The sequence below is a fragment of the Heterodontus francisci genome, chromosome 45 (assembly GCF_036365525.1).
Source record: "Heterodontus francisci isolate sHetFra1 chromosome 45, sHetFra1.hap1, whole genome shotgun sequence".
Classification (NCBI taxonomy): domain Eukaryota; kingdom Metazoa; phylum Chordata; class Chondrichthyes; order Heterodontiformes; family Heterodontidae; genus Heterodontus; species Heterodontus francisci.
This window is the reverse complement of record NC_090415.1, coordinates 10,109,703-10,136,222: the sequence shown is the minus strand read 5'-3', so window position 1 is coordinate 10,136,222 and position 26,520 is coordinate 10,109,703. Positions and strand designations below refer to the sequence as shown.

Sequence of the window (26,520 nt, the reverse complement as noted above, 5' to 3'; positions counted from 1 at the left end):
CCGCATCAGGAAATGACATCCTGGTTGATCAGCCAATCAGGAACATGGCCTTCTCCCATCCTTCATTAGCATAGGGCTGCTCTCACCTCCTCGGCGTCTCCTGATTGGTCAAATAAGCAGCTCTCTGGATTGGTAGAAATGAGATTCAGTGCCGAGTGACCAATCAGCAGTGCCCCCAACACCATTCCTCCCGAAGGTATAAGAAGGAGGAATGTGGGCGGAGCACATCATTCTTCGTGAAAGTGTTTGTGAGATTGTGGCAATGTCTGGAAGAGGGAAGACCGGTGGTAAAGCTCGGGCCAAACCCAAGTCTCGCTCCTCCCGAGCTGGATTGCAGTTCCCGGTGGGCCGTGTTCACCGCCACCTCAGAAAGGGAAACTATGCCGCACGGGTGGGTGGCGGAGCCCCGGTTTATCTGGCTGCTGTGCTCGAGTATCTGACAGCTGAAATCCTCGAGCTGGCCGGCAACGCGGCCCGGGACAACAAGAAGAGCCGTATCATCCCCAGACACCTGCAACTGGCCGTCCGCAACGACGAGGAGCTAAACAAGCTGCTGGGAGGGGTGACCATCGCTCAGGGCGGGGTGCTGCCTAATATCCAGGCCGTGCTGCTGCCCAAGAAAACCAGCGCTCCGAGCACGAAGGGCAAGTGAAGCGGCCTGACTTGAATCTGTGAACCCAAAGGCTCTTTTCAGAGCCACCCACTTAATCTGTGAAAGGGCTGCTTCTGACCTGAGGGTTGTTAACTTCATGCTAGCAGTGTGGCTTGATATTAAGCAGATTGGAGGCGGGCGATTTAGCCGGTTTCTTGGTGTCCTATATCATTAGAATTCTGACTGCGCGGGCCCATCGTGTCCGCACTGACTCTCCGAATGAGGAATTCACCTTGTAACATTTCCCCGCCTTCTTCCCGTAACCTGCACATTTTTTTAATACTGCTGTCTAATTCCCTTTTGCATGCATTGATTGAGTCTGCCTCTACCAAACTCTCAGGCAGTGCATTCCAGACCGTAACCACTCCCTGCATGAAAAAAAAAGGTACGGCTCATGTCGCTTTTCCTTCTCGCCAATTATCTTAATTCTATGCCCTCTCGTTCTCGATGCTTTCACGAGTGGGAAGGTTTTCTCCCTATCTACTCTGTCCAAACCCCTCATAATTTTGAATACTTCTATCAAGTCTCGGCCTTCTCTGAGGAACACATTCCCACCTTCTCCAATCTATCTTAATAACTGAAGTCCCTCATGCACGTGAATCATTCTCGTGAATCTTTTCTGTACTCTCTCCAATGCCCTCACATCTTTCCTAAATTGTGGCGCCCAGAACTGGTTGCAATACTCCAGCTGAGGCCGAATTAGTGTCTTATACAAGTTCCACATAACCTCCTTGCTCTTGTACTCTGTACTCCTATTGATAAAGCCTAGGGTCCTGTATGCTTTATTAACCACTCTCTCAACCTGTCCTGCAGCCTTCAATGACTTATGTATATGTACACCCATGCCCCTTTTGCACCCCTTTAGAATTGTACCCGTTTATAGTCTCTCCATGTTCTTTCCATCAAATTGTTTTTGTTTAAAACTGCCACCGCTAAAGAGACTGGAAATTATCAATGTTCTAAAAATGAGCTCCACACACCAGTATATCTGCTCCAAAATGTATAACATCACCATCCCCAACATCCACCATTGCCAAAAAGTGGTAGGGAGATTAGACATCAGTGTCTTTCAACTTTCCAAAGAGCACCAAGACGTAGCTTGGCTGGAGGTGAGAAGGGCCCTCCCTGTCAGATCCTTCCTGCACACTCGGAATCTCTCCGCCTCCACACGCTGCCCTCGAGGTGGCTGTGGTGAGGAAGAGACTGTTGCCCACCTCCTTCTGGAATGTGCCTTTGCAAAACAGGTCTGGAAACAGGCAGCATTCTTTTTTTGTCGAGGTTCGTCCCGAGCAGCTCTGTAACACAGGACTCTGCTCTATGGGTAATTGATGGGGACGCACACTGAGATAAGCATCACCTGCTACTGGAGGACCATGAATTCAGTGAAAGACGCTCTCTGGTCTGCCCAAAACTTGCTGGTCTTCCAGAGCAAAGAGTTGTCCACAACCGAGTGTTGCAGACTGGGAACATTCCAAGGTCTAGGACTATGTGCTGAGGGACACACTAAAGCTTGGGGCAGCTGCCGCAAAGGCTCAATGAGGACAGGCCACTGTGTAAGGTCCTCCCGCTATTGTACACCGAGGGTCTGGAACCCATGTAAAACCCTTCGGGCTGGATGCACCAACAATGATTTTTGCTGTGCAATGCATTACATATGGAATGACAAGAGTTGTGAGGCATCATGTTCTGTATCGAAGGAATCTGATCTCTATTGCACTTTCTGAAATATCAAATTTGAACTGTTTTGATATTTATTTGCATTTTTTTATGAATAAACTATATTTTTGGAAAAAGAAAAGAGATTATAAATCAGTGTCTTTCTCTTTCCAGAAAAGATACAGGGGAGAGTAAACATCTGAAAATTATGAGACATTTATGCGGTGCGGTTGGTCACACAAAATCGTAGCTCTTTCCCTCGCTGATTTAGTGGCTCTTAAAAGAGCCGTTCTTGCGTTTCTTGCTGAGGCAGCTTTTAGGCACTCAAGGAATGTCGCCGCCCCCACCTCCCCAAGCTGTGATTGGATGCAGTCTGTCCCTCTGTCAGTTCGAATGGAGCTCTGAGGGTTTAAAAGGATGGCTGGGGTGAGGTAGTGCTAACTAAACTGTAACTGTATCAACTTCAATAAAAGCCTGCCAATTTCACATTAGCAAATAACGGCAATTAATATAAACCCAATTATAAAATCTCACTCTTTATCAATTCCCTTTCTGCCATATGTCCCAATCTCTATTTTACATCCCGATTTGAATTCCAGTTAATTCTCTAATCAGGGATATATCCTCGGTCATCATTTCCTGGAAGCTTACAGCACTGCATGGAGGACCATCTCCATCCTGTTGGCAATTGCCACCTTAATCAAGTCCCAGTCATGGAATCATGGAACCACTGAAGCTTAGGGGTGCTATTTGTCCCTTCGTGTCACTGCTAGCTTTTTGAACGAGCATTTGTTCATATTCTACATCCCTGCCTTTAACATAAGAACATAAGAAATTAGTAGGAGTAGGCCATCTGGCCCCTCGAATCTGCACCGCCATTTAATAAGATCATGGCTGATTTGATTGTGGCCTTAACTCCACTTTCCTGCCTGCGCCTCTAATGGAGAATTCCCTTTAGTCCATAACCTTGTAGGTTTCCCATCTATATGTTTCTCTTCACTCTTTTAGAAAATTATTTATGGAATCAGCTGCTACCAACTTTTGTAATACAGTATTGCACATTGTAACATGAGATACAATTTCTCCTCACCTCCCTTCTCTATGTTTTCAAAGATTTAGAATCAATGACATCCAGTTATGGACCCACTCTCCAGAATAAATCATTTCCCCTACCTACTCTACCAAAATCCTATCATCTTAAAACCTCTATGAGGTCGCTTTGTAACCTTCTCTGCTCCAACATTCCTAACTTTTCCAACCTCTCCTCATAACTGAAGTCCCTCATCGCTTTTAAACTCCACATATACATCTACTATTGCCTTTTTAAGCCCATGCATATTTCCAGACTTCTGGTGCTCAGAATTGTCTACACTACTCCAGCTGAGGCCTAACCAGTGATTTGTAAATTTTGAGTATTAATTATTTGCTTTTATATCCCTTTTTTCTCTATTTATAAACCAAGTAATGCATTTGTTCTTTGAACCAACTCATCTCTTGCCTATAACTTTTCAGGCTTTAGGTTAATAGACACTAAGGTCTCTCTGTTCACCTACACTTTTGAACATCGTGTCACTAATAACATATTGTCTTTCCATATCTGTTGAAGGGAGGCTGTAGCGTAGTCACAGAGTCAGAGAGTTATACAGCACAGAAGCAGGCCCACAACTATTCTAATCCCATATTCCTGCACTTGGCCCGTAGCCCTAGTGTTTGTGTTTGCTCTGGGCTTGAATCCCACCATGGCAGATGGTGAAATTTGAACTCAATTAATAAATCTGGAATTAAAAACTAGTCGAATAGCTACTATTGTCGATTGTTGTAAAAACCCATCTGGTTCACTAATGTCCTTCAGGGAAGGAAGTCTGCCATCCTCACTTGGTTTGGTCTACATGTGACTGCAGAAGCACAACAATGGCCTCTGAAATAGCCCAGTAAACCAATCAGTTCAAGGGCAGTTAGGGATGGGCAACAAATGAACATCCCATGAACGAATAAAAAAACTGTCCTCCCAAACTGCATCATTTTCACACTTCCCAGCATTAAACTCCATCTGCTATGCTTCTGGCCATTTTCCATCTGGTTTATGTCATTCTACAGACTGCAATATACTATTTTACTTGCACTAGTTTCCAAGTTTCATATCACTTGAAAACGTTCTAAAGTTCCTCCTCACACCCTTATCTAGTCCCTTCATAAAAGTTGTAAAGACTAATTCAAAGTGTCATTGGGCAGTTAATTTCTGGATCCCACTCTGACCTCTGTCTGAGGCCTTAAATGAACGAAGCTCTCATCGCAGGTATTGAACGTGAGTGTGAGACTCGTTCTGAGTTTCACTTTATGTGTGCACTTTAAGTGAGTGTGTGATTTATTTTATGTATGCCAGTCTCTGGTAACTTACGTCCCTGAAATTAATTATGTATCTATAACCCTCTGATACTGTATCTGAGTTTGGCATGTATGCTGCAATTGTCAGTCTCTGGTGTTGTGTGTGAGCTTGGAATTAACTCTGTATCTGTCAGTCTCTGGTATTATATGTGAGCATTGCATTCATTGTCCATCTATTGGCCTGTGGTATGGTATGTGAATTTGTGACTGATTGTACATCTTTCACTCTCTAATATTGTGTTTGAGTGTATGTTTAATTCAAATTGTGTCAGCCTTAGAGTATTTCTCAGTATCTTCTATGGTGCTGGTATTTTGTTTGATTCTGAGACTAATATTGTTGCTGTCAGACATCGGCACCATATATAAGGCCCAAAAACATTCTGAACCTTTCACTCTGATACTCTATGTGAACTAGGATTTCATTCTGAATCTGACACTCACTGGTACTGTACGTAAGCGTGAGATAAATTCAGTATCTGTATATGAATGGAAATCATTCTGTATTACTTGGTCTCTGGTGATTTATGTCAAAGTGGGATTTATTCATTTTCATTCAGATTCTCGGAGTGTTTGTGAATGTGGGATTCATTCTGTTTCCCAATCTTTGGGGTGTGTTTTAATTCTCAATAACAGTTTATGGGATGGTGTGCAATTTAAAGATTCATTCTTAATGTGCTCGAGTCATAGAGTCACAGAATTATACAGCACAGAAAGAGGCCCTTCGGCCCATCATGTCTGTGCCGGCTATCAAGCATCTACCTATTCTAATCCCATTTTCCAGCACATGGCCCATAGCCTTGTATGTTATGGCGTTTCAAGAGCTCATCTAAATACTTGTTAAATGTAGTGAGGGTTCCTGCCTCTGCCACCTCTTCAGGTAGTGTGTTCCAGATTTCAGCCACCCTCTGTCATATATATTAATGAGTTGGATGTGAGTGTAAGGGGCATGATTAGTAAGTTTGCAGATGACACCAAAATTGGTGATATAGTGGACAGTGAAAAAGGTTGTCTCAGGTTACAACAGGATATGGATCAACTGGGAAAGTGGGTAAGGGAGTGGCAAATGGAATTTAATGCAGACAAGTGTGAAGTGATGCATTTTGTGAAGTTAAACCAGGGCAGGACATAGAACATAGAACATTACAGCGCAGTACAGGCCCTTCGGCCCTCGATGAATGGCAGGGTCCTGGGGACTGTTGTTGAGCAGAGAGATCTTGGGGTGCAGGTACATAGTTCCCTGAAAGTTGCAACACAGGTAGACAGGGTGGTGAAGAAGGTGTATGGCATGCTTGCCTTCCTCAGCCAAGGCATTGAGTACAAGAGTTGGCACGTCATGTTACAGTTGGACATAACGTTGGTTAGGCCACATTTGGAGTACTATGTGCAGTTCTGGTTGAAACACTACAGGAAAGATGTGATTAAGCTAGAGAGGGTGCAGAAAAGATTCACAAGGATGTTGCCTGGTTTGGAGGGCTCGAGTTATAAAGAGAGATTGGATAGGCTGGGTCTATTTTCCCTGGAGCAAAGGAGGCTGAGAGGGGACATAATAGAGGTATATAAAATTATGAGAGGCATAGATAGGGTAATTAGACAGAGTCTGTTTCCCATGGTATGGGTGACTTAAACTGGAGGGCATAGATTTAAGATGAGAGGGAAGAGGTTTAAAGGGGATCAAAGGGGTAAATTTTTCACACAAAGAATAGTGGGTAACTGGAATGAGCTGCCTGAGGAGGTGGTGGAGGCAGGAACAGTAGCGACATTTAAGAGGCATCTGGACAGCTAGTTGAATGAGCAAAGCATAGAGGGATATGGAATTAATACAGGCAGGTGGGATTAGTATAGATAGGCATTATGGTCAGCATGGACGCAGTGGGCCAAAGGGCCTGTTTCTATGCTGTATGACTCTATGACTCTGGGTGAAAAAAATTTCCTCAAATCCCCTCTAAACCTCCTGCACCTTACCTGAAATCTTTGCCCCCTGGCTATTGACCCCTCCGTTAAGGGACAATGTGTCTTCCTATCTAACCTATCAATGCCCCGCCAAATTGTGTATACTTCAATCTTTTCTCCCCTCCGCCTTCTCTGCTCTAAGGAAAACAACTCCAGCCTTTTCAGTCTCTCTTCATAGCTGAAATGCTCCAGCCCAGGCAACAACCTGGTGAATCTCCTCTGCACCCACTCCAGTGCAATCACATCCTTCCTCCAGTGTGGTGACCAGAACTGTACACAGTACTCCAGCTGTGGCCTAACCAGCGTTTTATACAGCTCCATCATAACCTCCCTGTTCTTATATTCTATGCCTTGGCTAATAAAGGCAAGTATCCCACATACCTTCCTAACCACCTTATCTACCTGTGCTGCTGCCTTCAGTGATCTGTGGACAAGTACACCAAGGTCCCTCTGACCCACTGTACTTCCTAAGGTCCTACCATCCATTGAACATTCCCTTGCCTTGTTACTCCTCCCAAAATGCCTCACCTCACACTTCTCCGGACTAAATTCCATTTTCCACAACTCAGCCCATCTTACCAGCCTATCTATATTGTCCTGTAATCGAAGGCTTTCCTCCTCACTATTTACAACAGCACCAATGTTCATGTCATCTGCGAACTTACTGATCATACCTCCTATATTCACGTCTAAATCATGAATGTAAATTGAATTGCTAATGTTGTTCTCTTGTTTAGGAAGGGTAGCAGGGATAATCCAGGTAATTATAGACCAGTGAGCCTGACGTCAGTGGTAGGGAAGCTGCTGGAGAAGATACTGAGGGATAGGATCTATTCCCATTTGAAAGAAAATGGGCTTATCAGTGATAGGCAACATGGTTTTGTGCAGGGAAGGTCATGTCTTACCAACTTAATAGAATTCTTTGAGGAAGTAACAACGTTGATTGATGAGGGAAGGGCTGTAGATGTCATATACATGGACTTCAGTAAGGTGTTTGATAAGGTTCACCATGGTAGGCTGATGGAGAAAGTGAAGTCGCATGGGATCCAGGGTGTACTAGCTAGATGGATAAAGAACTGGCTGGGCAACAGGAGACAGAGAGTAGCAGTGGAAGGGAGTTTCTCAAAATGGAGATGTGTGACCAGTGGTGTTCCACAGGGATCCGTGCTGGAACCACTGTTGTTTGTGATATACATTAATGATTTGGAGGAAAGTATAGGTGGTCTGATTAGCAAGTTTGCAGACGACACTAAGATTGGTGGAGTAGCAGATAGTGAAGGGGACTGTCAGAGAATACAGCAGAATATAAATAGATTGGAGAGTTGGGCAGAGAAATGGCAGGTGGAGTTCCATCAGGGCAAATGCGAGGTGATGCATTTTGGAAGATCCAATTCAAGAGTGAACTATACAGTAAATGGAAAAGTCCTGGGGAAAATTGATGTACAGAGAGATTTGGGTGTTCAGGTCCATTGTTCCCTGAAGGTGGCAACGCAGGTCAATAGAGTGGTCAAGAAGGCATACGGCATGCTTTCCTTCATCGGACGAGGTATTGAGTACAAGAGTTGGCAGGTCATGTTACAGTTGTATAGGACTTTGGTTCGGCCACATTTGGAATACTGCGCGCAGTTCTGGTCGCCACATTACCAAAAGGATGTAGATGCTTTGGAGAGGGTGCAGAGGAGGTTCACCAGGATGTTGCCTGGTATGGAGGGTGCTAGCTATGAAGAGAGGTTGAGCAGATTAGGATTATTTTCATTAGAAAGACGGAGGTTGAGGGGGGACCTGATTGAGGTGTACAAAATCATGAGAGGTATAGACAGGGTGGATAGCAAGAAGCTTTTTCCCAGAGTGGGGGATTTAATTACTAGGAGTCACGAGTTCCAAGTGAGAGGAGAAAAGTTTAGGGGGGATATGCGTGGAAAGTTCTTTACGCAGAGGGTGGTGTGTGCCTGGAACGTGTTGCCAGCGGAGGTGGTAGACGCGGGCACGATAGCGTCTTTTAAGATGTATCTAGACAGATACATGAATGGGCAGGAAGCAAAGAGATACAGACCCTTAGAAAATAGGCGACATGTTTAGATAGAGGATCTGGATCGGTGCAGGCTTGGAGGGCCGAAGGTCCTGTTCCTGTGCTGTAATTTTCTTTGTTCTTTTCTTTGTTCTTTGTACTACAAACACTATGGGTCTGACTGCATCTTTCCTGTGACAGTAGATGTGATAGGAGGCCTGTGTCTGTCCACTTTGTGAAGAATGATGTGCCGACTGTGTGTGAGGAGCTGGTTGCAGTTCCTTGTGGCTTGGGAGAAGGAATTCTCCCATTTATTCTCCTCAAAGTTTTTTTTTGCTCTGAGAATAACAAAAAAAACAGCATTTGGTATAAGATAAGGACAGGTGCGGAGTAGAATATGTCAGTAAAAGTACAATTAATGTGTGTGTACATTATATATATATATATATATGGAAAGCAGCAACGGAGATAGAAAATTGCTATTGTCTGACCACACTACAGTAGCGGAGCAGTCAAGTTTTGCATTCTAGGTGAGCATTCTCGGTGAGTAGAATGGTTATATAGTAAGTTACCAGCATCCAGACACAACACAAACCCTGACCTAGTCCTTGAATGGAACAACGCGATGGAGCAGTGAAATTGGCCGGCCTGGTTTATATCTGCAACTCCCATGTGACTACCTATACAGTTCTAGATTATTTCCTGGCACATACCTACCGGCGCATGGGCTGTACAACAATTGATCTTCGTCTTCAAGGTCTGGGCAGTTAACAGAATAGGACAGAGTCCAGCTCTGACTGTTGCCTGGTGCTTGGAATAGGTGTAATCTGAGTAAAGCTCCCTGCATCCTGTTTGTCAGCCATCTTTCCCATTTTTCACTGCCCAGTAACAACAAGCACAGTAATATTAAAACTAACTCAGTAAAAGTAACCAATGATTTGGGAAAAGAAAGCTGGAAGGGTTTTTTTTTAAATGCAAAACCATTTTCTCTTCCATGTTAACCCACATTTTAAACAGACACAGCCTGAGAATGGCGCCTCCCCTCCCCCACTTACCCTTTGTTGCAGAACCAGTTCATTATCGCCTGACAATCAGCCTTTGACTTCGCTGTAACTCTGCTTCCTGTTAGACAAGCGAAATACAATCACGTTTAGCGCCTTTAAACTATGTGAGGATGAGATAAATGCTGTAAATAAAAACAAGAAATGCTAGAAGCACTCGGCAGGTCTGGCAGCATCTGTGGAAAATTTAAATGCTGTAAATGTCCGTCTCTTGTAATGTATCGGAATGAGTGATGCATTCAATCTCTATCAGAGGACACAGATTCAAACGAATTGGCACAAGATTCAAAGACAAAATGGGACAACAAATATGTAGCTAATTGGTATGGAATACACCGCTTGATGGAGCAGAAGCAGATTCAGGAAACTGCTTTCAAAAAGGATTTCGATAAATACATCAAGGGAGGGACATGTGCAGGGTTATGGGGGAAAATGCACGAATGGATGAATTAGATAACATTTTCAAAGAGCCTCTGCATCCGTATATGTGTCTGAGAAAGGAGGGGTGCCTGAATAAGTAACTGGAATTAATTATTGCATTAATGTAGCAGTTCCATCAGAGAGACTGTTGGCTTTTAACAGGACTATAACGTTCTACGTTTTCTTTCTGTATGTTGTTAATTTATTTGATCACCGTCCTTGTCCCTTCTGAGGCAACATGATTGGCCAGCTTCCAAGCAGCAGCAGGGACACAGTAGTCTGCATATGTGTACACAATTCACAAGAACCAAACTATTGGAGGTTGGTGCCATCTTCTGGATGAAAGCGAGTGGTGCCTCGAGATAACCATTTATGAGCAACTATTTTAATCTGGGGAGAAAGATCCTCAGCAGTTTGTTCCCATTCAGATTAAAATGATTGCAAATTGTTTTATTAATCTGGTTTGCATCTGCAAATACCTATGAGTAGTGAGTTGTATGACGTGCGATAGTGAGGGTGACCATAGCTGCCTTCGAAGCAGTTCAATTTCTGGTGATCACAAGAACTGTTTTTTTTCCCCAACATACTTTGTCAGCCTGTGGCAGTTTAAGACCGGATCCAATGCCTTCCGGCAGGATTTTATGTCTACGGATAGCCATTTCTAACTTAAAATTGACAAATTTCTTTCACCATCCATTTGGTTTCCTGTGAAATTGAGTTTCAGTTAGTTTTTGTTGAGTTTTTAATAAGATCAAGCTTTAACTTAATCAATGGATCTGGGACTCATCTGGAAGAATATTAAAGATGATTATTTAAATGTTGTTTTTTTAAAGGGTGAAGGTCAGGTCACAGACAGTAATATGGATACTCCCGGTGAAGGGAATGTTCAAATAATTAATACAGTTACAGCAGGAGAGATACAGGAGAAAAATGTTAAGTTAAATGTTGTGGGAAAGATAGCATCAGGTAACAAACACAGTTAAGTCTATTGCCTAAACCAGAGTTCTATATACTAATGCATGGAGTTTTATAAATGAACTGAGTGAACTGGAGGTGCAAATTCACCTTAGAAGGTGGGACATGGTGGCCATTACAGACACGTGGTGTCACGATTGGGAGTTAAATGTTCCTGTTTATAAAGTCCTTAGATAGATTGGAAAAGTAAGCGAGTAGTCTCATTGAGTAAAGATACCGTAAATACATCTATGCTATTTGGTGATTCTATGTTTCTATGATTCTATACTGTTACAACATTACTCATGGAAGACATCGATAAGGGGAACCTATCAGTGGCTACCCCATGGTTAGAACTGAGAAATAAGACAGGATATAATACTGTACTTGGACTTGTCTACAGATTTTTTTAAAAAGGACTGAATTAATTCGGAGGTTACAGATGTTTGCAGAAAAAAACAACGTTTTCTTTTTTATGGAAGACTTCAATTCTCATGCAAATTAGGAAGAATAAAGTAGCTTATGTCAGAAAGCGCATTTCAGACGGATTTCTGGAGCAATATGTTCTAAAATGAAAAAGGGGACAGGCCATAGTAGATCTGGTAATAAGCCAGACTTAGTTAATAATCTAACAGTAAGGGAACATTTATCCAACATGATCAAATTCAGTGTTAGGTTTGAAAAGGAAAAACTTAACATAACCACTGAGAGTTTAGGGTTTGGTCGGGCTAACTTCAATGGGTTGAGACAGTAAAATGATCACAACTATTATTAAGGACAGCTACAGACGAACAGTGAGAGGTGTTCAAAAATTATTTTCCTAATACAGGACCAATATATATTCCTAAGGGCAAATGTTCTGCTTACCAACAAGAAAAATCATATACAAGGTGAAAAAGTAGTGGAAATCCAAGGGTCGGGGGGGAAGACAAAAAATACATTAAGAGCTGCAAAATAAACGAATATGAAAAGAAATGTATGAGGGACAACATAATTAAGACTAAGGTTTTTACAATTACATTAGAGGGAAAATGGTAGCCAAGGGTAGATTTAGAAACAGATGGGGGTAACATTGCAAATGAAAACACAGAAATGGCAGGCTTGTGGAATAATTACTTTGTTTCAATATTCACAGTAAAGGAAGAGGATAATGTATATGACATTCCAGGGAAATTAATAACGATTCATGGATTAAAACTCACTAAGCTTATTGCAACCAAGAAAAGAGTATTTAAAATAATAATAATGGCACTAAGGACTGATAAATGCCCTGGACCTGATGATTTCCAAAATAAGGTTTTAAAAAATGTGGGTGGGAAAATTGCAGTTGCTTTGTCATAATCTTCCAAAGATCTCTCAATTCATGAATTGTGCTTCTAGATTGGAGAATTGCAAATGTAACTCCACATTTTTTTTTTAAACAGGTGAGAGAACAAAACCAGGATATGATACAACTGTTGGGCTCACATCTGTTGTGGGAAAGTTATTAGAATGCATAATGAAGACAAAGTGGTTGAGCCGTTCGAGAAATTTAAGCTAATTAAGGGAGCCAACATGCATTTATAAAGGGTCGGTCATATCTCATGAACCTAATTGAAGAATCGGAGGAAATAACTAAAGTGGTGAATAGGGGAACATCAATGGTTACAGTTTATATGAAATTCCAGAAGATAGTCAATGAGATTCTACTTATGGGATTGTAAGCTAACATTAAAGTTCCTGGAACAGAAGGCAAATTATTTACCTTATTTACAAGCTGCTTGTTTAGGCAGGAGAATACAGGCTGGAGATAATCAGTCTGTACTCAAATTGGAACAAACTGACTAATGGTGACCTACAAGAATCTGTGATGGGGTCTCACATATTAATGACTTGGGTATTACAATAATGAGCCATATATCAAAGTTTGCCAATGAAACAAAGAATGGTGGTAAAACAAATAAAGTAGATGTGAGCATAAAAATTGGTGAGATATTGATTGAATAAGAGAATGTGGCATTTGGATTTCAACAAAGGAAAATGAGAGGTCATCTAATTTGGACCAAAAAAACCCCAATAGATTCAACTATTATTTAAATGTCAAAAAGCTAGTACCTATGGGGGTTGAAGGAGATTCTGCAGTCCATGTGCACAGATCACTAAATTGTAGTAGTCACACACAAAGATAATAAATGTGCATCCTGTGCATTGTCAGGAGACATAGTGAATTAAAAATGTTGTTGGAACATTAGTCTTTAGAATTAGAGGGCTAGGTATAAAGTGGAGGAAGTTTTCCTACAACTATAGAAAACCCTGGTGAGACCACATCTGGAGTAATGTGTACAGTTATGGACACAGCACCTTAGAAATAATTCTTAGCCCTGGGAGGAGTGCAACACTAACTCAGCAGAATGTTGCCAGGGCTGCAAGGGATAGACTATAAGGAGACATTATATAAACTAGATTTTCATTCCTTGGAATACATAAGGTTGAGGTATGATTGTTTAAAGTTTACACGAATTTAAAAGTAATTCAAAGGTTAGATCGACAATTTTCTAGCTGTTGCGGGGAAGTCTAGGACCAGGGGCGATGCCACATTGGATTTGGTACTGGGTAATGAACCCGGCCAGGTGTTAGATTTAGATGTAGGTGAGCACTTTGGTGATAGTGATCACAATTCGGTTAGCTTTACCTTAGCGATGGGCAGGGAAAGGTATATACCACAGGGTAAAAATTATAGCTGGGGGAAAGGAAATTATGATGCGATTAGGCAAGATTTAGGATGCGTAGGATGGGGAAGGAAACTGCAGGGGATGGGAACAATCGAAATGTGGAGCTTATTCAAGGAGCAGCTACTGCGTGTCCTTGATAAGTATGTACCTGTGAGGCAGGGAGGAAGTTGTCGAGCGAGGGAGCCGTGGTTTACGAAAGAAGTTGAAGCGCTTGTCAAGAGAAAGAAGAAGGTTTATGTTAGGATGAGACGTGAAGGCTCAGTTAGGGCGCTTGAGAGTTACAAGCTAGCCAGGAAGGATCTAAAGGGAGAGCTAAGAAGAGCAAGGAGAGGACACGAGAAGTCATTGGCGGATAGGATCAGGGAAAAGCCGAAGGCTTTCTATAGGTATATCAGGAATAAAAGAATGACTAGAGTTAGATTAGGGCCAATCAAGGATAGTAGTGGGAAGTTGTGTGTGGAATCAGAGGAGGTAGGGGAAGCGTTAAATTAATATTTTGCGTCAGTATTTACAGTAGAGAAAGAAAATGTTGTCGAGGAGAATACTGAGATTCAGGCTACGAGGCTAGATGGGATTGAGGTTTACAAGGAGGAGGTGTTATCAATTTTGGAAAGTGTGAAAATAGATAAGTCCCCTGGGCCTGATGGGATTTATCCTAGGATTCTCTGGGAAGCTAGGGAGGAGATTGCAGAGCCTTTGTCCTTGATCTTTATGTCGTCATTGTCGACAGGAATAGTGCCGGAAGACTGGAGGATAGCAAATGTTGTCCTCTTGTTCAAGAAGGGGAGTAGAGACAGCCCTGGTAATTATAGACCTGTGAGCCTTACTTCGGTTGTGGGTAAAATGTTGGAAAAGGTTATAAGAGACAGGATTTATAATCATCTTGAAAAGAATAAGTTCATTAGCGATAGTCATCACGGTTTTGTGACGGGTAGGTCGTGCCTCACAAACCTTATTGAGTTTTGCGAGAAGGTGACCAAACAGGTGGATGAGGGTAAAGCAGTGGATGTGGTGTATATGGATTTCAGTAAGGCGTTTGATAAGGTTCCCCATGGTAGGCTATTGCAGAAAATACGGAAGTATGGAGTTGAAGGTGATTTAGAGCTTTGGATCAGAAATTGGCTAGCTGAGAGAGGACAGAGGGTGGTGGTTGATGGCAAATGTTCATCCTGGAGTTTAGTTACTAGTGGTGTACCGCAAGGATCTGTTTTGGGGCCACTGCTGTTTGTCATTTTTATAAATGACCTGGAAGAGGGTGTAGAAGGGTGGGTTAGTAAATTTGCGGATGACACTAAGGTCGGTGGAGTTGTGGATAGTGCCTAAGGATGTTGTAGGGTTCAGAGGGACATAGATAGGCTGCAGAGCTGGGCTGAGAGATGGCAAATGGAGTTTAATGTGGAAAAGTGCGAGGTGATTCACTTTGGAAGGAGTAACAGGAATGCAGAGTACTGGGCTAATGGGAAGATTCTTGGTAGTGTAGATGAACAGAGAGATCTTGGTGTCCAGGTGCATAAATCCCTGAAGGTTGCTACCCAGGTTAATAGGGCTGTTAAGAAGGCATATGGTGTGTTAGCTTTTATTAGTAGAGGGATCGAGTTTCGGAGCCACGAGGTCATGCTGCAGCTGTACAAAACTCTGGTGAGACCGCACCTGGAGTATTGCGTGCAGTTCTGGTCACCGCATTATAGGAAGGATGTGGAAGCTATGGAAAGGGTGCAGAGGAGATTTACTAGGATGTTGCCTGGGATGGAGGGAAGGTCTTACGAGGAAAGGCTGAGGGACTTGAGGTTGTTTTCGTTGGAGAGAAGGAGGAGGAGAGGTGACTTAATAGAGACATATAAGATAATCAGAGGGTTAGATAGGGTGGATAGTGAGAGTCTTTTTCCTCGGATGGTGATGGCAAACACGAGGGGACATAGCTTTAAGTTGAGGGGTGATAGATATAGGACAGATGTCAGAGGTAGTTTCTTTACTCAGAGAGTAGTAGGGGCGTGGAACGCCCTGCCTGCAACAGTAGTAGACTCGCCAACTTTCGAGGGATTTAAGTGGTCATTGGATAGACATATGGATGAAAATGAATAGTGTAGGTCAGATGGTTTCACAGGTCAGCGCAACATCGAGGGCCGAAGGGCCTGTACTGCGCTGTAATGTTCTAATTCTAATTCTAAATGGGACAGCACCTTAATAGCAGAGGCAGGCCATTCAGGAGAGAAGTAATGCCATATTTATTCACACAATGTGTGGTAGATGTGAGGAAATCTCCCCCACAAATGAAACAATGACTCCTAGATCAAATATTCATTTTAAATCTGAGATTTATATATATTTTTTTTATTTGTGACTTCAGTATCTAAATGGATATGGAGTCAAAGTGAATGGATGGATTTAGTGCACAGATCAGCTATAAGCTTAAGGGGCTGAATGGCTTACTCCTGCTCATATCATCCATTCCTATATACTGAATGTGAATGTGGGATTTGTTCTGTAACTGTGCATCTCTGGTACTGTATGTGAGCGAGATTAGTTTTGTATCTCTCAATGCCTATTCTGTGTATGAGCTTGGGATTCATTTCAAATCCATCTGTGTCTGCTCCTACATGAAAGTGTGTGAGATTCATTCTGTATTGGGCTGTCTCTGGTATTATATATGTCTTTGTGAAAGTAATTCTGTACCTGTCATTCTGTGTTGCTGAATGGGAATGTGCCATTAATTATGTATACAAAGTTCTCTGATATGGTCTGTGCAATTCTGTATGTACCAGTCTCTGAAAATTTATGTTGCTGTGAGATTAATTGTTTCTTTTATTATTCGTTCATGGTATGTGGATGTCACTGGCTATGACAGCACTTATTGCTTACCCCTAATTAGAGTCATGGAGTCATCGAGTTATACAGCACAGAAACAGGCACATTGGCCCATCGTGTCCACGCTGACCATCAAGTACCTAACTATTCTAATCCTATTGTCCTGCACTTGACCCGGAACCTTGTATGCTATGGCGTTTCAAGTGCTCATCTAAATAGTCCATAAATGTTGTGAGGGTTCCTGCCTCTACCACCCCTTCAGGCAGTGTGTTCCAGATTCCAACCACCCTCTGGGTGATTTTTTTCTCCTCAAATCACCCCTAAACCTCCTGCCTCATTAACTAAAATCTATATCCCCCTGGTTATTAACACCTCCGCTAAGAGAAAAAGTTTCTTCCTATTTACCCTATATATGCGCCTCATAATTTTCTGTATCTCAATCATCCTTCCTCAGATAAGGAGACCAAAACTGCACACAATATTCCAGGTGTGGCATCACCAAGGTCCTGTATAATTGCAGCAAGACATCCCTGCTCCTGTACTCGAATCCTCTCGCTATGAAGGCCAACATACCATTTGCCTTTTTTACCGCCTGTTGCACCTGCAGGCTTACCTTCAGCGACTGGTATACGAGAACACCCAGGTCTCGCTGCATATTCCCCTCTCTCAGTTTATAGTCGTTCAGATAATAATCTGCCTTCCTGTTTTTGCTACCAAAGTGGATAACCTAAAATTTATCCACATTATACTGCATCTGCCATGCATTAGCCCACTCACTCAACTTGTTCAAATCACCCTGAAGCCTCTCTACATCCTCCTCACAACTCACCCTCCCACCCAGTTTTGTGTCATCTGCAAATTTGGAGATATTACATTTTGTTCCCTCATCTAAATCATTAATATATATTGTGAATAGCTGGGGCCCTAGCACCAATCCCTGCTGTACCCCACTAGTCACTGCCTGCCATTCAGAAAAAGAGACCCATTTATCCATGACTTTGCTTCCTGTCTGCCAACCAATTTTCTATCCATCACACTACACTCCCCCAATCACGTGCACTTTAATCTTACATGCTAATTTCTGATGTGGGACTTTGTCAAAAGCCTTCTGAAAGTCCAAATAAACCACATCCACTGGTTCCCCCTCATCAACTCTACTAGTCACATCCTCGAAGAATTCTAGTAGATTTGTCAAGCATGATTTCCCTTTCGTAAATCCATGCTGATTCTGCCCAATTCTACCACTGTTCACTAAGTGTTCTGTTATAACATCTTTGAGAATGGACTCTAGAACTACCCCCCACCGACGTCAGGCTGAATGGTCTATAATTCCCTGCTTTCTCTCTACCTTCCTTTTTTGAAATAGTGGAGTTACATTAGGTACCCTTCAATCTGTAGGAACTGTTCCAGAATCTACAGAATCTTGGAAAATGACCACCAATGCATCCAATATTTCTAGGGCCACTTCCTTAAGTACTCTGGGATGCAGACCATCAGGCCCTGGGGATTTATCAGCCTTCAATCCCATCAATTTCCCCAACACCATTTCTCGACTAATACTGATTTCCTTCAGTTTCTCTCTCTCACTGAGCCCTGTTTTCTCCAACATTTCTGGTATGATAGAACTGTACACAGCACTCCAGCTGTGACCTAACTAGCATTTTATACAGCTCTGTCATAGCCTCCCTGCTCTTATATTCTATGCCTCGGCTAATAAAGGCAAGTAATCCATATGCCTTCCTAATCAGCTTATCTACCTGTGCTACTGCCTTCAGTGATCTATGGACAAGTACACCAAGGTCCCTCTGACCCTCTAGGGTACTACCATCCATTATATATTCCCTTACCTTGTTAGTCCTCCCAAAATGCATGACCTTACACTTCTAAGGATTAAATTCCATTTTCCACTCCTCTGCCCATCTTAGCAGCCCATCCATATCATCCTGTTATCTAAGGCTTTCCTCCGCACTATTTATGACACCACCAATTTTGTGTCATCTGCGAACATACTTATCATACCCCCTATATTCCTTACAGTCAGAAATGGGGCAAATGTTAATGGGGAACAAAGAAATGGCAGAACAATTAAACACATACTTTGGTTCTGTCTTCACAAAGGAGGACACAAATAACCTCCTCGACAGGTTAGGGAACCAAGGGCAAATGAGAGGGAGAAACTGAAGGAAATCAGTATTAGTTAAAAAAAATAGTGCCAGGGAAATTAATGGAATTAAAGGCTGACAAATCCCAGGGCCAGATAATCTACATCCCAGAATACTAAAGGAAGTGGCCCTGGAAATTGTGGATGCATTGGTGGTCATCTTCCAAAATTCTATAGACTCTGGAGCAGTTCCTACAGATTGGAGGGTGGCAAATGTAACGCCATTATTTAAAAAATGAGGGAGAGATAAAAACACAGAGAACTGCAGAGCAGTTAGCCTTACATCAATAGTGGGGAAAATTCTAGAGTCTGTTATAAAGAATGTGATAGCAGAACACCTGGAAAGTCTAAACGGGATTGAGGAAAGTCAGCATGGATTTAAGAAAGGGAAATCATGCTTAACAAATCTGCTGGAGTTTTTTGAGGATGTAATTAGTAGAATAGATAAGGGGGAACCAGTGGATGTGGTGTATTTGGATTTTCAGAAGGCATTTGATAAGGTCCACATAAGAGGTTAGTGTGCAAAATTAAAGCACATGAGATTGGGAGTAATATACTGGCATGGATTGAGAATTGGTTGACAGACAGAAAAGAGGGCATTGGAATAAATGGGTCTTTTTTCTGGGTGGCAGGCAGTGACTAGTGGGGTACTGCAGGGATCAGTGCTTGGGCCCCAACTATTCACAATATATATTAATACTTGGTGAGGGAACTAAATGCAACATTTCCAAGTTTGCAGATGACACAAAGCTGGGGGGATGGAAATGTGATCTGTAAGGAGGATGAAAAGAGGCTCCAATGTGATTTGGACAAGTTGGGTTAATGGGCAAATGCATGGCAAATGCAGTATAACGTGGATAAATGTGAGGTTATCCACTTTGGTTGTAAAAACAGAAAAGCAGAATATTATCGGAATGGTGATAGATTGGGAAAGGGGGAGGTGCAACGAGACCTGTGTGTCCTTGTACACCAGCTGCTGAAAGCAAGCATTCAGGTGCAGCAAGCAATTAGGAAGGTGAATGGTATTTTGGCCTTCTTTGCAAGATTTGAAGACAGGAGCAAGGATGTCTTACTGCAGTTATACAGGGCCTTGGTAAGACCACATCTGGAGTATTGTGTGCAGTTTTGGTCTCCTTATCAGAGGAAGGATGCTCTTGTCATGGACGGTGTTCAAAGAAGCTTTACTGGGCCGATTCCTAGGATGGTAGGATTGTTGTATGAGGAGAGATTGGGTCGGCTAGACCTATATTCACTAGAGTTTAGAAGAATGAGAGGGGATCTCATAGAAACCTGTAAAATTCTAACAGGACTAGATAGGCTAGATGCAGAGAGGATGTTCCCAATGGCTGGGGAATCCAGAACTGGGGTCATAGTCTCAGGATATGGGGTATGCCATTTAGAACCAAGGAGAAATTACTTCACTGAGAGGGTGGTGAACCTGTGGAATTCTCTACCGCAGAAGGCATTGGAGGCCCAGTCATTAAATATATTCAATGAGATAGATATATTTCTTAATGCTGAATGGATCAAGGGATATGAGGAGAAAGTGGGAACAGGGTACTGAATTAGAGGAACCGCCATGATCTTTTTTGAATGGCGGAGCAGGCCCGAAGGGCCGAATGGCCTACTCCTGCTCCTATTTCCTATGTTGCACGTCTAAATCATTAATGTATACTACAAACAGCAAGGGTCCCAGAACTGATCCCTGCGGTATGCCACTGGTCACTGGCTTAAAATCACAAAAGCAACTGTCGACCATCACCCTCTGCCTCTTGCCACTAAGCCAATTTTGGATCCAATTTGCCCAATTGTCTTGGATCTTATGGGCTCTTACCTCCTTGACCAATCTCCCAAGCGGGACCCTATAAAAAGCCTTACTGAAGTCCATGTAGACTACATAAACTGTTTTAGCCTCATCGACATGCCCAGCCACCATCGCGAAAAATTCAGTCAAATTTGCAATACACGATCTCCCCATGACAAAGCCATGCTGACTATTTTTGATTGATCCCTGTCTCTCCAACTGGAGATTAATCCTGTCCCTCAGAATGTTTTCCAAATGTTTACCTACCACTGATGCCTTTGAGAAGGTTGTGGTCAGCTGCCTTTTGAACTGCTGCAGTCCATGTAGGGTTGATACACCCACAGTCTTGACAGGAAGGGAGTTAAAGGACTTTGACCCAGTGCCAGTGAAGGGACAGCGATATAGTTCCAAATGAGGATGATGTATAGCTTGGAGGGGAACTTGCATGTTGTAATGTTCCCATGCATCTGCTCATTCTGTACCAGATATTCAAGGTGAATGTGAAATTGGTTCTGAATCTATCCAGCTATGATGATGTGAGTGTGTTGTTAATTCTATCTCTCAGTCTCTGTTATTTCATATGCCTGTAACATCTGTTAGACTCTGTTACCGATGTGAGTTTGAGATTAATTATGGAACTGTTAGTCATGGCGTCTGAGCATCCTGCAGCTACCAGTCTCTATTCCTGTGTATGAGTTTGGGATTCATGTTGCATCTATCATGCTCTTGTATTATATGTCAGTCATAGGATCAGCAAGTGATTGTGATTGTTTCTCAATCTATCATTCACTGTTTCTGAGCATATGTATTATTCTGTACTTCAGCCTGTGCTGCATTTCGTGACTATGGGACTGATTATTCATCTGTTAGACTAGAAATGTATGTGAGTGTGAGTGTCATTTTGAATTGTCAGTGTCTTGTACTATTCTTTCTCTGTGTCACAGTTGATTCAGTTCTCTAGGCAGTGCCAGATGAGGTTATCTGTGACTGTTACAAGAGTAGGTTGGTTCAGTCCACGACTGCCATTTGTTTTCTGGTATTGTATGTTAGCTGTTGGGCTTAATCATTTGCCACCAGTGTTGACGGCCACTGTATCAGTTTGTGTGTGTGCGTGTCTGTGTGCTTGAAAACAAGATCTGATTCTACTGCTCAATGTGACTGTGGAACACTGGAACTTCAGATCAATGTGGGACTGACTACTTCTGCTGTCTGTGACGTTCTGTGAGAGATAATGTACTTACTCTGTGTAAGAAGGAGCTGTCCACACTCTTCCTTGTGATCTGGGAGGGGAAAAGGCACACCTACTCGAAATCATGGAAGTATTCTGCTACAAGAATAGTCATACAAGAACAATATTAGCTATAACATATGGACAGATTGGGGGAGAGCATAGCAAAATTATAATTTATTGTATTTGTTTCTAATAAATATCTGGAGAGGTGAAACCACGATATACCAAGTGTGTGCAGGATAGTTCTTAGTAAAGTTATCACCAGACAAAACCCAAACCCGGGACTTATGAATGGGACTACCTGATGGAACAATGAGCCAGGTTTACATTTCTCACTCCCCAGTGACTATCTGTAAAATTCTGAATTGCTTCCTCAGGTAACCCGGTCTGTACAACAATTCTTGTCAGCTAATTGACCCCGAGTTGAGGGCCTGTGTGTCACAGAAGCAGGAAATTGATGCATTTGAGAGAGCAACAATGTACCTCGCACTCACCAACAAGATGGTTCTGGAGAACTCAGCGCACGGAACCAAAATAACCATATCTTTGAAATGAGTTGATTCACACTCTTCGCCTGGAACGCTCCATGCAGTTGGGCGGCGCCGTACCACCTATCCTTCGTGGAGCAGTTTCTGCGGAAAAACACCTTTGACCACCGGTCCATCAGGCAGTGGTCTGCACGGAATGTCCTCAAGGCCCTACGGGAAAAGGAAACGGTGGATCCTGTCGGATGGTTCCCCGAGCAGACCGTCAAAGTCATTTGGCGGAATGCCTCATCACCAGAACTTTCAAACAAGCACCAAGACGTAGCTTGGCTGGTGGTGAGAAGGGCCCTCCCCGTCAGATCCTTCATGCACACCCGAAGTCTTGCCCCCTCCGCACAGTGCCCCCGGGTTGGCTGTGGTGGGGAAGAGACGGTCGCCCACCTCCTCCTGGAATGTGCCTTTGCAAAGCAGGTGTGGAAAGAGATGCAGTGGTTTTTGAAAAGGTTCATCCCAAGCAGCTCTGTAACACAGGAGTCTGTGCTCTACGGGCTGTTCCCAGGGACGCACACCGAGACAAACATCAACTGCTGCTGGAGGACTATCAATTCGGTGAAAGACGCCCTTTGGTCTGCCCGAAACTTGCTGGTCTTCCAGCGCAAAGAGTTGTCCACCACCGAATGTTGCAGACTGGCACATTCCAAGGTCCAGGACTACGTGCTGAGGGACGCACTAAAGCTTGGGGCAGCCGCAGCAAAGGCTCAATGGGGAAAGACCACAGTGTAAGGTTCCCCCACCAAGCTGGACTGAGGGGCTAGATCAATGGGAAACCCCTCGAACTGTATCGTTAATATTCTCAATTGCTGTAAATGTAAAACTGTAATTGACATGACAATTGTGAAACGGAAGGGTTGGGAAGAAACACATGACAGTATTGAAGGAAACTGATCTCCCTTGCAATGTTTGTATTTTTTGGTGCTGTTTGGAAACTGTTTGGCAATGTAATTTTTACAGATTTTTATGAATAAAGTATATTTTGGAAAAAAAAATCTGCAAGAGAGACTCTGTGTGAAACTCCCCAGATCCTGCTCGCTTTCAACAATGGTCTGTCCAGCAACAAACAAGGTGAGCGGGGGACTGAACTCGGAATATTCATCAGTGATTGAGGCAAGAATGCAAACAATGATTTGAAAGATCGAGGTGATTTACCGTCTATGTTACCCAACAATGTACACGCAGCCCGAGTATGACCTCGCCCTTCCCCCACTCACTCCATGTTCCGGAACCAGATCATGCTCCACTCCGCCTCTTAAAACAGCCGCTGGCTTTAACCTGATCCAAAGGCCATCTGCGGGCACAGGCGCAAAACGATGTGCTGCTCTCCAGGAAGCTGCTTTTGCTCCCCCCGCTTAAGCCTGTGGTCTCTCCGCTCCCTGATGCCTTCAAACCATGATCAGCCGAGCACAGAAGAAGGGACATCCTTTGGCAGAGCAGGGGGTAGGGGGTGGGTGGGGGGGAGCCGAACGCGCATGCGCATTTCCCATCACTTTAAAACTGCGGGCAGACCTCTCTTCCTGACAAACTAAATGAAATAGTGGCAGCAACGGAATTTATATGGGCTTATTAAAGGGATAAATCGACCCAAAGTCCTTCACGGGAGTGTTATCGAACAAAAATTGACATGCCTGAACACAGAATCAAAGAATGGTCACAGCAAAGGAGGCCATTCGGCCCGTCGTCTCCGTGTCGGCTCTCTGCAACAGCAACTCACCCAGTCCCACTCGCCCCACCCTTTCCCCTTTAGTCCTGCAACATTTTGTTCTCTCTCTCTCTTCAGATAATTATCCAACACACTTTTGAAAACCACAATGGAATTTGCCTCCACCACAGTTTCATACCGTGCACAGACACGATGGGCCAAAGGGCCTGTTTCTGTGCCGTGTAACTCTATGACTCTTTGCATTCCAAATCCTAACCACTCACTGCATTTTTTTTCTTTATGTCGCCTCTGTTTCATTTGCCATTCATCTAAATTCGATGTGCTCCGGTTCTGGACACTTCTGCTAATGGGAACAGTTTCTCCCCTTCAGCTCTATTCAAATCCCTCATGATTTTGAACACCTCCATCAAATATCCTCTCAATCTCTTCTCCTCTAAGGAAAACAGCCCCAGTTTCTCCAATCCATCCTCGTCAATATACACCCTTATCCCTGGAACCAATCTCATAAATCTATTCTGCATGCTCTCTAATGCCTTCACATCCCTCCTAAAGTGTCGTGCCCGGAGTTGGACAGAGTACTCCAGTTCAAGCCAAGCCATAGTTTTATAAAGGTACAGATCATATCATACCACATGTCCCTTCCACTGTTCGCAATGGGCAAGGTACAGACGTACGCAACAAGCCCTTGCTTGCAAAACTCAAATCAGAGTGTCCAACATTAAATGTAATTCTGTGATTAGATATTTGCTGAATAATCCCCAGTGCACTAAGAATTATACTGATGACCAATTTACGATTGTCAGTAGGGCTCACAGTGTGGCACACTTGCGTGTACTGGTAGCTGCATATATTAATACACATGGCCCTGTTCTTTGCAGTCAGAAAGAACATCCAGTTCCGATGAAGGGTCACTGAGCCGAAACGTTAACTCTGCTTCTCTTTCCACAGATGCTGCCAGACCTGCTGAGTGGTTCCAGCATTTCTTGTTTTTATTTATTATACAAACATTGCACCGGTTTCAGCTAAACAAAATAAGTGACAGCCATTCACGGGTTCGCTCCTCAGGGTTGTGACTTGACCAATCAGAGTCAAGCTGCCTGGTTTAAATTTCAAACAAAGCTTGGCAGTTAACTGCTTGTCAATGTAAAGTGGTGCATTCTCCATGGCAACGCCTCTACCAATCAGAGTTCACTTGCCAACTAATCACTCTCTTTTCATGCAGAATAAATTAGTTGTTTTCCCTTACATTGGTATTCTTGCACATTGCCCTGATGAGTGCAAGACGGAAATCTTCAACAGCGTGTTTCTATTTCCAGCCAGTCTCACGATAAGGGGCCAGTCGTTTAGGACTGAAATGAAGAGAAAGTACTTCACGCAATGTGTTGTGAATCTTTGGAATTATCTTAGCTTTGTGAATGCTCCATTATTGAATACATGTAAGGCTGAGAGAGACAGATTTTCAGTCTCAGAGGTCGAGAGGGTGGTAAAGTGGAGTTGAAGCCGAGATCTGCCATGATCATATTGAATGGTGGAGCTGGTTCGATGGGCCATCTGGTCTACTCCTGTTACTGTTTCTTGTGTTCGTGTCTCAATACAAGAGAGAATCTAATCATCTCCCCTTGACATTCAATGGCATTACCATCGCTGAATCCCCCACTATCAACATCCTGGGGATTACCATTGACCAGAAACTGAACTGGACCAGCCACATAAATGCTGTGGTTACAGAAGCAGATCAGAGGTTAGGAATTCTGGGGCGAGTAACTCACCTCCTGTCTCCACAAAGGCACAAGTCAGGAGTGTGATGGAATACTCTCCACTTGCCTGGATGGGCACAGTTCCAACAGCACTCAAGCCGTTCGACACCATCCAGGACAAAAGAGCCCATTTGATTGGCACCCCACCTACCACCTTCAACGTTTACTCCCTCCACCACCGATGCAGAGTGGCAGCAGTGTGTACCATCTACAAGATGCACTGCAGCAACTTGCCAAGGTTCCTTCCAGAGAACCTCTCAAACCAGCGACCTTTACCTCCTACAAGGGCAAGGGTAGCACATACATGGGAAAACCACCAGCTGCAAGTTCCCCTCCAAGCTCACACCATCCTGACTTGGAACTATATTGACGTTCCTTCACTGTCGTTGGGCCAAAATCCTGGAACTCCCTTCCTAACAGCATGTGGGAGCACCTGCACCCCAAAGACTGCAGTTGTTCAAGAAGTCATCTCACCACCACCTTTCTCAAGGGCAATTAGGGATGGCTGATAAATGCTGGCCTAGCCAGCAACACATCCCACGAACGAATAAAACAATATTAGGCGCAAAGACTCCCTCCTGTGTGATTTTGTCTCTCTCTATGCTTTGTGTATAGGATTATTTCTCAGTTCCTCTATTCCCCAGCACTGCGTTTTTTTTCTGGGTAGATGCTGAACCTCTCGGTTCTTTTTTGCCTATTGGATTCGACCTCAAGACATGCATGATTAACAGAATAACTCATTATTTCTGGGAATAACCCTACC

General features: G+C 43.3%; 1 protein-coding gene and 1 long non-coding RNA gene across 2 annotated transcripts; one reads left to right on the top strand and one right to left on the bottom strand.

Moving 5' to 3' along the window:
* Nucleotides 1-211: 211 nt before the first annotated feature.
* On the top strand, nt 212-1,003 carry LOC137356352 (histone H2A-like). The gene has a single exon (XM_068022234.1). The coding sequence runs from the start codon at nt 212-214 to the stop codon at nt 650-652; it is 441 nt and encodes a 146-aa protein (XP_067878335.1). The 3' UTR covers nt 653-1,003.
* A 1,411-nt stretch (nt 1,004-2,414) lies between these two features.
* On the bottom strand, nt 2,415-23,750 carry LOC137356499 (uncharacterized). Its single transcript, XR_010971091.1, has 4 exons — nt 23,552-23,750; nt 21,809-21,894; nt 9,707-9,773; nt 2,415-2,709 (listed from the first exon to the last, which is right to left on the bottom strand). It is a non-coding gene; the product is annotated as an uncharacterized lncRNA (long non-coding RNA).
* Nucleotides 23,751-26,520: the final 2,770 nt, after the last annotated feature.